Source organism: Acomys minous, assembly GCF_964271855.1.
Source record: "Acomys minous genome assembly, chromosome: 10".
NCBI lineage: Eukaryota > Metazoa > Chordata > Mammalia > Rodentia > Muridae > Acomys > Acomys minous.
In genome coordinates, this window is record NC_140491.1 from 30125152 (window position 1) to 30140580 (window position 15429).

At 49.6% G+C, this 15429-nt stretch overlaps 1 protein-coding gene across 2 annotated transcripts in view; it reads right to left on the reverse strand.

Annotated features, from left to right (window-relative positions):
• Positions 1 to 583: 583 nt before the first annotated feature.
• The window catches only part of STX18 (syntaxin 18), a 91738-nt gene continuing 76892 nt past the window's right edge, over positions 584 to 15429 (reverse strand). For both annotated transcript variants that reach the window (XM_084797775.1, XM_084797776.1), the window contains 5 exons: positions 11773 to 11861; positions 5247 to 5305; positions 4064 to 4133; positions 1882 to 1962; positions 584 to 1127 (listed from right to left, as the gene is read on the reverse strand). In XM_084797775.1, the coding sequence (XP_084653901.1) occupies positions 1032 to 1127; positions 1882 to 1962; positions 4064 to 4133; positions 5247 to 5305; positions 11773 to 11861 (395 nt within the window). In that variant the 3' untranslated portion in view covers positions 584 to 1031. The remainder of the gene's footprint in view (positions 1128 to 1881; positions 1963 to 4063; positions 4134 to 5246; positions 5306 to 11772; positions 11862 to 15429) is intronic.

The following is a 15429-nucleotide window of genomic DNA, read 5'->3' on the forward strand; positions in this document are numbered from 1 at the left end:
GTGTGTGGGGGTGTCACACAGTCATGCGCTTGAAGGGGGCTGGGAGGGGGTGAGGAATGCATAAAGAGCAATAATCATGTGCCAATGCTTGTCTTGCTAGGGATCTGACTCACGGACCATGTGCGTGCAGCAGGCAAGCCCCGTTGTTTCCTAGTAGCAGCCCCTTACCCACTGTGCATTCTCCCAATGTAATTTCTCCAGGTCACTCTGCAAATCAAGAGCTTGTGGGAGTGAAGCCACACTGGACCGTCTACACGCATATGCTTCAGCAGGGATAGTGCGGCCCCAGGCCATGTGCTGCACACGTCTAGTTCTCAGCAGGCGCCCCATGGTCTCTTTGAGAGGAGTGGGTGTGTAGGAACAGAGGCAGAAGGCCTGCTCTTCTCAGATCCACACCCTTCTTGGGACAGAGACTGAGACCCAGTGGCAGAAACTAGGCCTCACATGCTCCTGGGCTCTGGCTTTGCTGTTCACATGCTGGGGAGCCAGGCAGGAGAGAGGAGTAGTAGAAGACACCAGAGTCTGCCTGGCCAGCAAGGTGGCAGCCAGAGGCGCTCAGTGGAGACTCGCTGACTGCAATAAGTGGCTGTAATTGTATTTATTAGCTTGACAAAGCAGATGTGAATTATTTTCTATGACAAAATGGCCATGTATCAACACATATTAGAACCAATGACTAGAAACATTAGGCATGTTCACCTCTGAAGCAGCTGGTGTGGGAAAGGCAGGAGACCGAGGCCTGGCATCATAGTGGGGATAGGAGGTGTGCCACATCCCTGCCCTGCTCAGCCTCTGCCAGGCTTGCAGCCTTTCCTGGAGCACAGCTCCTGACTCCTTTATCTTCCACCCTGAAGACCACCTAGGGCACTTGCAATTCATGCATTTTCAGGTCCTGATGGGTTCCAAATGTTGGCTTGGGGGCTGTGTTTCCCCAGCCCTTGGATCTTACACAGCTCCACATCAGATGAGACAGATGCTGGCACATGGTGTGTCCAAGGCAGTAGTGCAGGGGTAGGTGCAGCCCCCATGGGCTAGCTGTCGTACCAGTCGAGGAAGAGCAAGGAGAAGGAACACATCACAAGGAAGAAGAGGATCCACACTCGGAAGCCAGCATTATTTTTGATGGCCTGGCAGGAGGAGCACACGTGTTAGCATCACCCTGGACTGGTTTCAGAAGCCCTAGGTGCCCCACCTATACCTCTGTGAATCCCATGCTCCCCTTAGATAGCTGGCTTAAGCGGGAACAAAAGCCACCATGCATGGAGACCTGACAGAACAAATGCCTCATATTTCATTTAAAAAATTACATCTATTTCTATGGTGGATGGTGGGAATGCATGCTATGGTGTATGTGGGGGTAGGGTAAGAGGAAAATTTAGAGCTAATTCTCTGTTTGTACCATGTGGATTTCAGGAAGTAAACTCAGGTTGCCCTGCTTGGCAGCAAGCACTTTTATCCACTGAGCCATCCTGCCTGCCCAGCCTTTCATCCTTTTCTGTTAGGCAGAGCCTAACCTCCCAGGACTCAATTCCCCAGGGCCTACCCACACCTAAAACAGGGCTCAGGTTTCCCTGTGATGGCTGTCTGTGGTGACACAGGGACAGCCAGGAGGTCTGTGCTCTGTGGGCTCCTCCATGGCTGCAGGTTATCCTGGCCCTCCCTGGATGTTCTCCACGCACACATCTTTGCAGGCATGGAAACTACTCTCTCTTGAGAATAAGCAGGAGCTGAGCCAGCCGGGTCTTCTGAACACGTGCTCTCAGGCTGAGCCCTGATGGGCCCTGAGCACTCTGCAGTGCTCTAGGACAACATCACTGCTGAGAATCAGCTGCTGGGGTGCAGTGCTGTGCCAGAGCAGACCCGAGAATCCTGGAGACCCACCTCTCGTATGTCTTCATTGCCTTCCTTAATGTTTTCAGTTGCCCCCACGACTAACTGGTGAATGTTATCAATCTCGGTCTCCTGCAAAAAGAAAGAGTATCCTGTAAACTCAGCCATTCCTTCCTCCACCAAGAAGACATCCTCCTGCAAGTAGTTGTTACCATGTTCCAAGGTCTAGAGGCTGTACCTACACAGCCTGGGAAGCCTCACCTGAGAGGTGGGCATCACCCAACACAAAGGGAAATTTATGGCTCAGAGATGTTTACTAGCTTATGGAAGGTCACACAGAGTCTGAGTGGCAGGACTGTTTGCCCAGGCCTCTGGGGCAGTCACAGCTGTGGCAGCTGACCTCCTGTGGTAGAAGGCTGAGTACTGGAGCCTGAGAGGCTGTGATTCCCTTTCCTGTATGTAAGATAAGGCTCTTGTCAGGCTGTACAGGCCACAATGTCTGCTACCTATTACCCCTCATGTGTCACTTATCAAGTGACAAGGACGAACATGAACTACTGATTGTTACTGGCCACTCCCACCAAGGGCTCTCCTCCAGCATTCTAGTTATTCTTTATAAGGTCTAGAATATTACAGGCTTTGAGCTACACTAGCCACCCAAACAGCATGTTTTAGCACACTGCTAAAAGGGTACGAGTTAGAACAAGATATGAACTGCTGGCTGCAAATGCCCTGTGTAGATGCCGAAAGGACATGGAAATGGGGTGTACTGGTCTTGGCTCACGAGATCATGCTATAGGACCCCTTACCACACCAGCCATGTGGTACTGTTGGTCTCCCTGCTGAGGGGAAGGGAGGCATGCCCTAGTGTGGGCTTTCAGGGAGCCCTGTCTGGCAAAATGCTGCAGAATGGAAAGCAGGCTGTGGCCACCCAGTTCCCAGCAGTGACATCACTGGACCAGGGCACATGGGTAGTGCCATGTTGGTGGAGAGTGTCAGAGCAGGAGCTGAGGGGTTTGCCATAAACAGCCCCTGACACTGACATACATAAGCTTTTAGAGGCCTCAGCAGTCCAAGAGGCCCTTGGCTGGACTCTGGAGGGACACCAACCGCATACAGCACTACACTTCCCTGGGGCAGCCACTGCTGTGACAGCTGACCTCCTGTGGTGGAAGGCTGAGTACTGGAGCCTGAGAGACTGATTCCCTCTCCTGTATGTGACCAGCCAGGGTGTGTCAGTGGGGTACCATGTAGAGGATGTAGTTACAGTGGCGTGTGTGGTGTTACTAAAACAGGGCACTACCTGGCTTAGAGAGGCCTGTCATGAGCCAGGTAGGGCACAGCAGCTGTACTTAGGAATAGGGCTTAGGAGAAGTACTGGATGCAGCACACAGGGTGGAGCATCCAGACTGCAGCCTGATCACCCTGAAAGCTGGGTGTTTCAGCCAAGACCACTCTCCACAGAACAAGCTGCTGTGCCTGAGCTTGCTTTGATGGCTTCCTTTGTCATGCTGCTGACATGGCCACCAGGCCCAGGGTCTGCCCAAGGCCTGGCTCTAGGCTTCCTGCCTTCAAGCTTCTGGCTTGGGTAGATCTTTTCTCTGAAGAGAAGAGTATCTTACTTTTATGACTTTGTACTCTCATCTGTTTCTCTTCTTTTTATCCATGCTCACTCAACTCTTGAAGGTTCAGACAGTTGTTTTGTGAGTGAGCCAATTGGAGAGGGGGATTTAAGCCTATGCTCTCTGGGAGAAATTCTACCCCCTATCAGATTCTGCTTCCACTCTCAAAGGCAGCATGGGCTGGCTGAGACTGTATATAATTTCTGGGACACTGTGGCCTGGAAAGCAGCTCTCCAGATGCACTGTGCAGGGCTCTTCTGTGAAGTCCCAGTCCTGCAATCTCATTCCTTTCTATAGATGAGGAGTGATGGTGTGGAGGGGCTGACTCACAATCCTAGACTGCACCCTCCAACTGCCATCAGACGCTCTAGCTCACAGGGGCCACTCTGTTCCAAGCACCCCACCTCCACCCCCGCCACAGCCCTCAGATGTACCTCAGAGGGTTGCTGTGGGGTTACAGGAAGCTATGCCTGAGACTTCTGAATGGTGTGACTGGCTAACAAAACATGGTACCGTCTAACCTGCACCACTCAGATGCTTCTGGAAGAGGGCTCCGAGCTCCAGTCAGTTCTAAGCCAAATCAAAACTGCTGGGCCTCTAGGTCTTTTTACCTGTTGTAAAACCTTTTCGGTGAATATCTCTTGGAGTCTGGAAATTTCAACGACTTTCCCTTCGATTTGCCTTCAAAAAAGAATCAACAGGTGACATGTTAGCCCCTGGTGATCTAAGATGAATGGCACACATTCCTAAAGGAGTCATTAAGGTGATGGCAAAAGAGGATAAGCAGCCATGGAAGGAGCTGGGCAGACATGGTAAGTCTTCTGCATAGCCCAGTTACCCCGTGATGCATAGATGGTGGAGAGCAAAAAGGCATGGCTCCTTGGAAAGACCATCTTCAAAACACTACATGTTCCCCTCAAGCTAGCTCCTTATGGCAAGAAAATGCTCCAGATCAGTCTGTGACCACCCCACCCAGTTTAGCTACTAAGTGCTTGCCCAACATGAAACACTGGGTGAGCCCTTTCCCTGCTTCTTGCAGCTTGGGCACCCTGGGGTGGGCTGGGGCTGTGAGGGTCTACAAGTGGACGCTGGAAATTAACAACTCCAGCACAGCTGGTGATGAGTCAGTGGTAGGAGGAGAAAGGTGGGAGTCGTGTGGGGAGCTGGGAGTCCCTGTAGAATTCCTGAGAAAGGCAGGCAGGAGACATGGAAGGAGCAAGGCTTGGGGAAGGAACAGCAAGGTGGGTGGGGACATGCAAAGCTAGGCTGACCAGAAGGGGCCCTAGAGCGACACCTCTGAGACAAAATACCCCTGGAATAGTTCCAGAGAGTACCCCTGCGCTAATTAAGTCCCCAGGCTGGGAGAGGCCACATCCTGACTGGAATAGGGCTGTGCAAAGACTCAGCTATTGCTTCCACAGCACTACAACACTCCTGTGGAACACAGGCCCTTGAAATTCACTGGAAGCTTCAGGCAAGTTGGTGTGAGCTTGGTCATCTGGAAGCAGGCACTACTGGAGAAAGCACCCTTCACAAGGCCCCTATTGCGTTTCACAGCCTCTCCACCCAAGCAGCCCTTGTTGGTGGGTATGCTCCCACATTTGGGGTGAGCTGGCTTTAGCAACTGCTCTTTCTGCATGCTGCAGCACCCACAAGCCTGCTGTAGCAGCCAGTCTCCTCCCACAGGGCCAGCCCGCCCTGTCCTGTTACATGTGGGTGCTTAGATGCCAAAGCAAAGGGAAAAAGCCCCAGTGTCTGGGTCAGCTGTCATCCAGCCATTAGCTATATACACACCTCACTTCATCAAACAAGCTGTTCATTTCACCAATGAGTCGCTGATTTTCTTGCTCAAACTGCAAAGAAGCACACATACTCAGAATGACATCAGATGGCACTCAAGAAAGGGGCACAACAAGGAACCTTTGACCTTCCACCCTTCTAAGGATCAGTCTAGTCCCATTGGCCAGCACAGGACATTACCAGAAGACTGTCTGAAAAAATATCATACTCTAGAAAGAAAATGCTAGGTAGCCCAAAGGGCAATTGTAGTCTCTGGCTTCAGGGTCCCTCCTGTGTCTGAGCAGCTGACACATAGGCTAGCTGCTGGGCAGAGGGAGCTGGCACAGCAGTGTCCCTGTCTCCAGGGACAGCATTTTTACATAGGGAACTTGGTGTGGGGAAGACTGTGGGCAGAGGCTGGCAGGCTACTTGGCCTGTGACAGGGACAGACCTTGTGAGACAGCACTAGGGCTGCCCTAGTGCATAGAGGGATGCACCATTATCCTTCTTAGGATAAGTCCACATCATACTAACCTGTCCTAAAATTCTTTCTGTGGTGTAACCTCCAGATCCCGGATGTACCTGAGCAGAAGACAGCTCTGAAAAGAACTCAGCCTGCATGACTGCCAGTGTTGAGCTTGGTACCCCATTGTACATAATACCACTGGATTGCTTCAGTGGCACTACCTGGTCCAGTAGAAGAGGCCTAAGGCACATGCTCTCTATGATCCAGCACTGCCCACCTCTGTAATGACCTCTGCCATTTCCACAGGGCAGAGTTGTGTGTCATAACCCCAATCTCTCCTGACTGGCTGGGGACTCCAGCACAGGTACCACGCTAAGGCTGGGTGACAAAGCAGATGGGAACACTTTCTCTGGCACTCCTCTGCATGCAGCTTTACTGTGTCATTTCTTAACTTGTTCAGGGACCAGCTTCTCTCAAGGCACAGAGCCATCCTTCCTTAGTCCCTGAGCCCTGAACAAACCCCTGCTGCTCATCAGAACACAAAGAGGCCTCACTCTACCCTAGACTCATCAGATCAGAAACTGGGAGTGCTTGGGAGGGTGGAAGGGCGGGGCAGTTCCCAGCAGGACCACTTGAGGCACAGCAGGCTGCCTTGCAGATTGTATACAGCACTGCTAAGGGCTCTTTTCAGTAGGCATCACGGAGACCTTGTGAGAGAAGAAAACTTTCACTCCGAGACTGAAAGCATCAGCTGTCAATTGTCTGCTCGGCTGTGAGTTAGGAGGCCAGTATTTCCTGAGCAAGTGTAATTACTACAGTTGTCGGTGCTAATTTACATGCACCAATTCCCTCAGGTATGCTCAGGTTTGTTTTCCAGGGAGGCACTTTCTTTTTGTCTCTAATGATAAAATATGATCCTGCTCTTTTAAATCTTGTCCTCAGATACTTTGAAACTGTTCCTAAGCACAATTAACCATCAGTCTAGGTGACTTATTACTGGAGTGTTGCCTAGGAACAAAGCTTTCTGGTTTCCCCTGGCTCAGGCATGAGGTTCAGGGCTGCGCTGCCTTTCTAAGTCTTAGTGACTGTCACTTCTGAAGGCATCACACCAGCTCTGGCAGTCAGGCAAAGGCACATTTTCTGGTTCTGGTTTCCCTGACCCTGGGGGTTCAGTATGCCATCTCAGGAATAGCCGGCCACTCAAGGAAGGGAAGCAGATGCCTCAAGCCATCCCATGTGACAAGGGGTGGACACAGTGTTTAGGAGCCTCTGTGGAGAGCAGCCTCCACTATAGGGCATGTTAAAATGAAACAGCTAATAAAAACAGACAGACAGACATAACTTCCTAAACCCAGTTCCCCTATATCAAGCTGTGGTGACTCCAAACCATTAAATTATTTTGTTGCTAGTTTTTGCTACTGTTATGAAACATAAATGTCTTGTTTTCTGATGGTCTTAGGCCACTCTATGAAAGGGCTGTTCCACCCCTAGAGGAGTCAAGATCCACAGGTTGAGAACCACTGCCCTAAGCAAGGTCACTGTTCACTGAAGTCTTAACAGGGCCTAGGCATGGTCATTTGCTGCCACTGGCTTCAGAGCAGTTTTCTGAATGGCAAGCCTGCCCCAAAGGTTGGGTGGCAGAGTAGTTGGTTATGTACCTCACTGATGTGGAAGGCTGGTGAGAGTTTAGGAAAATGGTTGGGTAGCCCTAGCTACTGAGCAGCTTCTTGAAGGCCACCGGTTCCTTTGTGGACAGCTGTGAGCCTTATCCTTCCTTGACCCTGCAGTATAAAGTCCCAGTTGGAGTCCCAGCTCTTTCGTCTTAGAAGCTGTATGTCTTTGGGAAGGTGAGTAATCCAGTTGCTGTCCTTTGGCCTTTGTTACCAAAGTGGGAACAGAAGGATTAGGCAGTGAGGTCCTTAACACATGTATGCTGTCTACTTGAATATTCGCTGGGAGACAGACTCCAGACAGGTAGAGTGAGTGGAGAGAGGCCTGAAGACCCCGTTCACCTCAATTCAATGGGGCAGCTGTGCCCTTTGCTGTTTCACTCTGTCAGGCTCTGGAAAATTCAGATAGTTTCTTCTAGGGCCAGTCTGACTGTGTGGCCATGTTGCCTCCACACATAAGTAGGGACTTGGCCAGGCATAGGGATGAACCAAAGCCTAGGTCTCTGTGGTTGACACGACAGCAGGATGTTTATACGCTTAGAGGTACTTATCACTTAGTGTGCTATGTTTAGATATGGATTCTCTCCTGAAAATGCACACGGCTGAAGGAAGCATAGGTTTCTATGGGAACGAAGTAGCTGAGGGCACAAGTAGGTCATTAGGGGCATGTCCTTGGGGTAGGTATCAGATGGGCAGCTCGTCCCCAACATGCTCTTCTGCCATGATGCTGTCTCACCATAGGCTCCGGGCAATCGGAGACACTGACCACAACCACGCACTTAGGTAAACCTTGGGTAGCTTATCTCAGGCATTTGTCACAGTGAGGAATGGCTAACAAGCAGCAATATCCTTTCTCTTTTAGGCATGCTCATTCGTATCCCAGGCTGGCCCTCTCTTTTAGACAGGCTCATATGGATCCCAGGCTGGCTCACACCTCTATGTATTAGTTCAGATTACACAAAGTGTTCAGATTACAGCTGCACCCCTCACTGCTGGTTTATCAGCATCACCTAAGATCTAGAGCTTAAGATCCAAGTGACCATGGATGCATGGCTGCCCACACAGTGAGGCCTGTGATACCCCCTCCTGGATGAGACTAAGCAACACAAAACAGGTGGAAGCACTCAGGGTAGCCATTGTGCAAGCACAGTGTGCTAAGCAATAGCTCCCTTGACCATTTTACTCTGTTACTTGTCAGGTAGACTTTCCCATTAGGCTTTGTGACAGGGCTTTTAATCTGGTTTAAAGGACACATTCCATTAGTAATATCTTTCCATAGAAATTCTGTTTTCAATCCACACCTCTTTGCTTAGTTTTACAAAGTCTCTACTGCCAATGCCCCTGAGTAGAAAACAAGGCAAGATGAAACACCCCCATCTCAAGTTGTCCAGAGAAGGTAAGGACTCAGGAATCAGACTCTCCAACACCTACGTTCTTGATGTGTGCACTGTGCTGGGCTATACGAGAAAGCCGTGCCACCTCGTGACCTGGGTTCTATGCCTCAGGACACCTGCTATAGACACATTCATACAAACTTAAGAAAGTCACATTCATGTCTTTCAAAGTTACCTCAATAAATAAAGATGACTTTACTTGAGTACAATGAATAGGGCACATAAAAGTAATGTGGTCCCTAAAAGAGAGCAATCTTCCTGATGTTTGACATTAGAAAACAACTGAGTTTCACTACTGCCATAAAGCCTCTCCTAACTCAAGGTCCCATCCACCTGTACCATAATGTACACCTGGAGAGTGATTGTGCATACCAAACACCACCCTGTAGCCATCTGCAACACCTCACAACCATTTCTTTGTCTAAAAGAATGAATTAAATTGCCACTATAGGACTTAATTGATTATTTTACCCTGAGGGAAAGTTCCAAAACTGATTATGATTTATGACCACAATTTGCTAAGCTACTTTTCAACATAAATCCAATAACAGTATTCCTTCCCCATCGTTTTCTTTGAATTTGAATTTGAGCTAGTCAGACACTCAGCAATTGCTCCCAAATAAGAATGTCATTAGCTGAACATTAAGTAGCCTGTTATATAAAGTTCACAACGTCCTTCTGTCCCACTCACCTGCAGCAACACAACGGAAACTAGAAAGCACTGCACACACTGATTGTATGTCACCAACACTACAGGCTAAAATGCCAGCCTTTGGGGGAATGGTATGGTTGGGACAGTAGGACATGAAAGATGGCACCAACAGTCTTGGGAGAGAGACTCATCCTGACACAGTCTTCAGCTGTGTGGCAGGTGTGGGTCTTGTGAATCATGCACAGGCCTCCCTGGCTGTGCTGAGTGGCTCTCAATCATGACTCCTCACAGTTTTACAGGGCATCTATTCTGAGCAGCTTGATGCTCATCGAGGCTCATTTGCTTCCCAAGTTACACAGACAGCTAGTGAGAGGAGGAGGACTCCCTGGCTGCCTGGTCCCTGAGCCCTTGTTCTCCATCATCAGGACTATGCCATGGGATGGCAGACACCCTGCTGCCTGCTTCCTCAGGCCTACCTTCCACACCTCCAGTGGCTTTTAAGCCATGTGCCTGCAAAGATTTACATATCTTTAGGGCTCATGACTGCTCCAGGAGAAAGGCAGAGTCCTCTGGCAACCCCCTGTGAGTATTCTGGCTATTTCCTTTATGAAGAATGATAGGACATAAAGGAGTGTGGCCTAACACAAATTTACACTCTGCTCACATTTGACAAATATCCCCTTTCTCAATGAAGAGATTGGGCAGTACACGTCATTATCTCTAACAAATCTGCAACATTTAGGGCAATATAACTCATCATTTCCATCAACAAATTTATAAACTGATGACAAATAGCATGACCTTAAGACACTCCTGTCTTTATTAGTTGTCAGAAGGGAATGCAGTCAGAAACATCCCAAGTGTCTGGTTTTCTCACACCTGTCCTTCAAGGGCTAGCTCTCCATCATGTCTGCCCTGGGAGGCAGCCTTACTGCCCCTTGAGAGCAGTGGGAAGGCACAGAGGTTCCAGATGAAGACAGGTGTGGACTAAAGTTGACTGAGGCCACAGCCCTTTCTGTAGCCTTAGGCAGTGGCTCCTTGGGCTTCCCACATGTTGGTTTTCACCTGTTTATGCTACTTTCTGTTTCAGCCTTTTCAAGTAAGGAGGAGCAGGGAATCTGGAGAATCAGAGGCTCTGAGCTTGTCATCCGGGCCAGGCAGCTGATGTAGAGGAAGCAGGCATGTGGACAGGCTTTCTGTACCATTCACAAGACCCTGTAGCATTTATGCTACAGTGACTCAGCAGTCACTTACCCACTTAGCAGCTACTCCCAATCACTGGCCGGAGACTAAGGCAAAGCCAGTGAGCCAAGAGTCTGCTCACATGGTGCTAGCATAGTAGAAGGGGACAGAATACAGTGGGGCACCAGAGCAGCTGCTGGTCAGAGGACTCCAAGAAGCTACTGTGGAGACATGATAGGAGTCAGACAGGAGTGAGCTGAGAGGCCCTTCTGGGGGAATGGCCAGCATCTCAAACAGCTTCCTGAAAGGCCGAGGGCTAAGCCAGGGCCAGACCCCATTATTACTAGATAGGAGGGCTTCTGTTTGCCACTGTTCAAAACACTCCTATCTTCAGAGGCTGGGAACCCAGATCCACTCTTATCAGCAGCAGGTTGCTGGCAAGGCCTTACTGTCCTGCCCTTTGCTAAAGACAAGAGGAGGTGGTGAATACTGCAGGCCTGAAGAAGATCCAGGGAGATGAGTCCTAAAATGCTCGCTGTCAATGGCTGCATAGCCAGGAGGCTGCCATTTCAGAAGCTATCACCAAAACTTTGTCCCCTGAAACCAGAGATGACAAATGATAGCACTTAAGACAGGGGGCAGGTCACTAGGAGGAGGCCATCACATGCCATTCTTTAGTCATCACTGTCCTTTTCTCTCATTTCCATGACACCAGAGCCTCCACAGAGTATAAGTACCATCTTGGAAAATATAAAAGACTTGTTTAATCTGGATGCCTACTGGTAAAGACACCTAGCAAGACAATCCAAGCTAACTTCTGCTTTTTTGATTTTTTTCAAGACAGGGTTTCTCTGTGTAACAGCTTTGGCTGTCCTGGACTCACTTTGTAGACCAGGTTGGGCTCGAACTCACAGCAATCTACCTGCCTTTGCCTCCTGAGTGCTGGGATTAAAGGCGTGCGCCACCACACCCAGCTGCTAACTTCTGTTTTAACTATGCTATTATTCACCGAAATCATGAATAGCCTAAGAGAAGTAGGATAGTAAGTGGGTAAGTATATATAAAATGTGTTTATACTTTTAAAGCTCAGTATCAAATTAGGGAAAGGACATTTGCACAGCCTCCCACTCACTCAAAATCTCAAGGCAGGCAGCTGAAAGGAAGCAGTTAGCATTACCATCTGTATCTCTTCTGGAGACAGCTCATCTTCACTCCTGCCATCGCCCCAGCTTCCCAGTTCAGGCTGTGATTCAGCCAAAGGCTTCTCTGTTAAGAAACAAAACAGTAAAGTGGACAAGGGTTGGAAGCCAGCTATTCAGAATAGGCAGCTGAGAAAACAGGCACATGAGGACACCAAAAGGAGTAGAGTTCTGTAGCGTGGTCCATATTGAACAGTTAGCTAATGTGCAGCAGCAGCAACATGTCCAGTCCACACAACCATGTATCCTAGAACATGAACATTTTAATCTAGAAAACCTTTTATTCATGCAAGGCAAGCACACAATGGCCCCTCAATAGCACAGGTGCCTACAACGACCTGTTGCTCAGCATGATGGTGTAGGCTGTACAGGGAGTAGAGCTGGCTGGTGGGAGGGAAGGACTGTTCAGTAGAGACTGGGACAAGTCGGTCTCCAAAGGTGATTCTAGTTCTGTGCGTCTTAGTGTCCCTGGGCCCCATCACTGTTTTGCCAGGGACTCAAAGGCAAATACTGCATCTTTCTCCTTTCTCTTCAGCCCAAATCAATTTTCTTTTTAGCTCAGCCCTGTGGGGTGGTGAGAGTTCAGGGGTTTGATTGGGAAATCACATCACAACAGCAGAGTCTAGAGAAGGCAGATCAGGTCCACTCTGCATGAGAGGTATGGCTACTATTAGAAACAAATCTTCCCAAACAGTCACCTGCACCTGAGTGCAGGTGAAACAGAGCTACAGACATGGAAAGACAGCCGTAGCACAAAGCATGCTCAGGCAGAGTGGTACTGTTCTGAGGAACATTCTGGGTGCTTTCACCCATCACACTCACATCCCTGTGACCTCTGTCTCCTATTTGGCTTTAGGATGGTCCTTATTTCAGATGTTTCTTCCATTTCCTCTTTGGATACAGAAGACAAACTCAGAAACATCAACCCCATCATAATAGGTCCAAGCATGAATTAGCTGCATCAGGACGGAGAAGTTCTCTGCTCTACAGGTGATTCAACTGTATGCCACCCGAAGCCCTCCTGACCTGGGCCTCAGGACTCAACTCTGCGCTCACAGCAAACTGAGCCAACTGCTCAGATCCAGAAGGCCACCTGCATCCCAGGCCTTCTGTGGTCTGGCCCAGGCAGCCTCTGCAACCCTACTTCCTACAATGTGTGCTCCTCCATGAGCCCAGGCAGGGGCTTAGTGACTACACTCCACAGGCCTCCATCATTTCTGGCCTGCAGGTTTTTCTTGTTTAACTATCTCTTTCACCTAGAACTTTCTAAGCTTCTCTCTTTTTTTAGGTGCTGACTCATTTGCTCAGGCTACCTCTTCCTGAGGCCCCTGGGACCCTCTGTTTGAACTCTGTCCCCACTTCTGTTCTTCCTAGGAGAGTACTCATTCTTCCAGGAGCTAGAATTGTATCCTCCCTGGCAAGTGAGCTTTGCAGGGGCAGGAACCATGACTCACTTGAGAAATACATCTGAACACCCAGAACCAAGAAGGGAAAACAAGTTACCACAGACATGCCAGAAAGAATATTTAAAGAACAAACCTTAATGCTGGGGTGGCAGGCCAACCAGGAGCGGAAGTGCAAACTTGCCAACTAAATGAGCAAGTGCCAAATGGCAGAGGGAGTATGACATACAAGAACCATCCTTTACCTAGGACCATACCACCTTGTTCTGTGCCAGACAGAGTAAAGACAAAGTAAGCAAAGGACACATCTACCCAGGCCAGGTTTGAAAATGGTCACTCACAGAAAACCTAGCGGATGTCCACACACAGGAAGAAACACTTTTTACTGCCTTAGAGAAAAGGGCAGACATAGCCATGTGAAGGAGAGCAGCTGGCTGCAGGGGAAGACCTTACCTGCTAACACCAAGTCTGGGATGGAAAGAGAGCCCAGCCAGGAACAGACAGCACACGGAAGTTGGGTACAGGCCCTAACCCTGGCCAGCCTGGCCAGCTTCTCCTCTCCCTCCCTTCAGAGGTACACTTAGGCTATGACTCCACAGTGCCTATTTCTCAGGATCCCCCAAGTTCCTAGCCCTAAGCCCTCCCTGCTCACCCCAACACTGTTTCTACCTGCACACCCAGCAGGCACTGCAGGCCCAACACATGTGGTCCAGCATGTGGACTCCCTTCCCCGGCCTAGTTGCCAGATTGTACGTGGAGCTGCGCTCACCTCAGGCAGCAGTGCCCCTCCCACCAGCACTTCAGCCTCAAGGCTGTAAGTTACCAAGTGCTCCCATCCCACCCACTCATGGTCACTGCCCAGTAAGTGACCTCAGAGTCCAAAATGGGACCTGAACACTCCTCACTCTGCTCTGTGTGTTTGGGTATGTATGGGGGGGCGGTCCTCAGTGGCAGATGTCTTGTGTCTGGGTTGCTGCAAGAGACTCTTGGCCAGCCTGCCAGCTTCTACACCACCTCTCAGCAGTCTCAGGGCTTTTCAGATCTAAGCCACACCATGGTACACTCCAGCATTGGAAGGCCCAGTGGATTCCTATTTTGGTTTGTTTGTTTGCTTGTTTTCTGAAAACACACAGAGAGAAATGGTATGGTGTTGGGTGGGTGAGAAGGGGCTGGAAGAAGTTGGGGGAGGGAGCCATGATCAGAAGGTATTGTATGAGAATTCTTTTCAATTAAAAAAGTACCTGCCATTCAGATCCTTTGCTATTTTCTATTGGGTGTGTTCTTAGCTTTGAGTTGAGAAGTCTCTGGTTGTCCATCCATGTGGATGGAAGTGCCTCATCAGATATGTGGTACAGTGTAAATAAATAAGTGTTCCATTCCGTGGGCTCTTTACACTTTCTTGGAAAGTATGCCCCAGTGACTAGTGCTAATCTCCCTGCCCCCATGTTTAAGTGAGCACAGGTATGAGTGTAGGGCCAGGTGCTTCCTTCCACAGGTGCTCTCTGTCTCCTGCATCCTGCTCAGAACTGCGCACAGCTCACCGGTCAGAAGACAACTTTTAACCATAAGGACTGTAAGGCAGAGCATAGGAACAATACTGCTCTGCTCACACTCAGACAGCACACTGGAAGGACGAGATACATGGACCTCCCTTGTTTCCCTATGAACCCAAAGAAGAGCCATTTCCACTCACTACGAAGTGCCTAATTCCCAGCCCAAGGCCTGGCACAGCATGCAATGTAGGCTTGAGGTCAGCAGTGCAATAGAGTATCTTCCCAGGAGATACATTCCTCCAGTCCTCAGTCATCACTGGCTTTCCCTGCTGTCACCAGCCTGCACAGAAGTTATTGAGTAGGTGAACGGCGGACTATGGATGCTGCATCCAGCTTCAGTAAATTTAGTTATGATGCCCTTGTCTTGTCTTCCGAGAAGCTGTGCCCATGGGACTGTGGGGAAGCCCCAGGCAGGCACAGGAGCTGTACAGCGCCCCTGCATACTAAACCTCAGCAGCTATAAGCTAGGAATAGGCTGAGGCTGTGCAAACAGAACCGCCCACATGGAAAGTGGCTGTGCTTCTGCAGTGCTGGACTTGAGCTGTTGTATAACCTCTCTGAATAGTGCACACCTCCAAAGATCCAGCACAAGCCAGGCAGCAAGTGTGGAACAAGAGCTCCAAAAGTGCTGCTCTCACTGCACCAACGGCCTCCAGCATCCTTCAGGCTGATGAGCCAT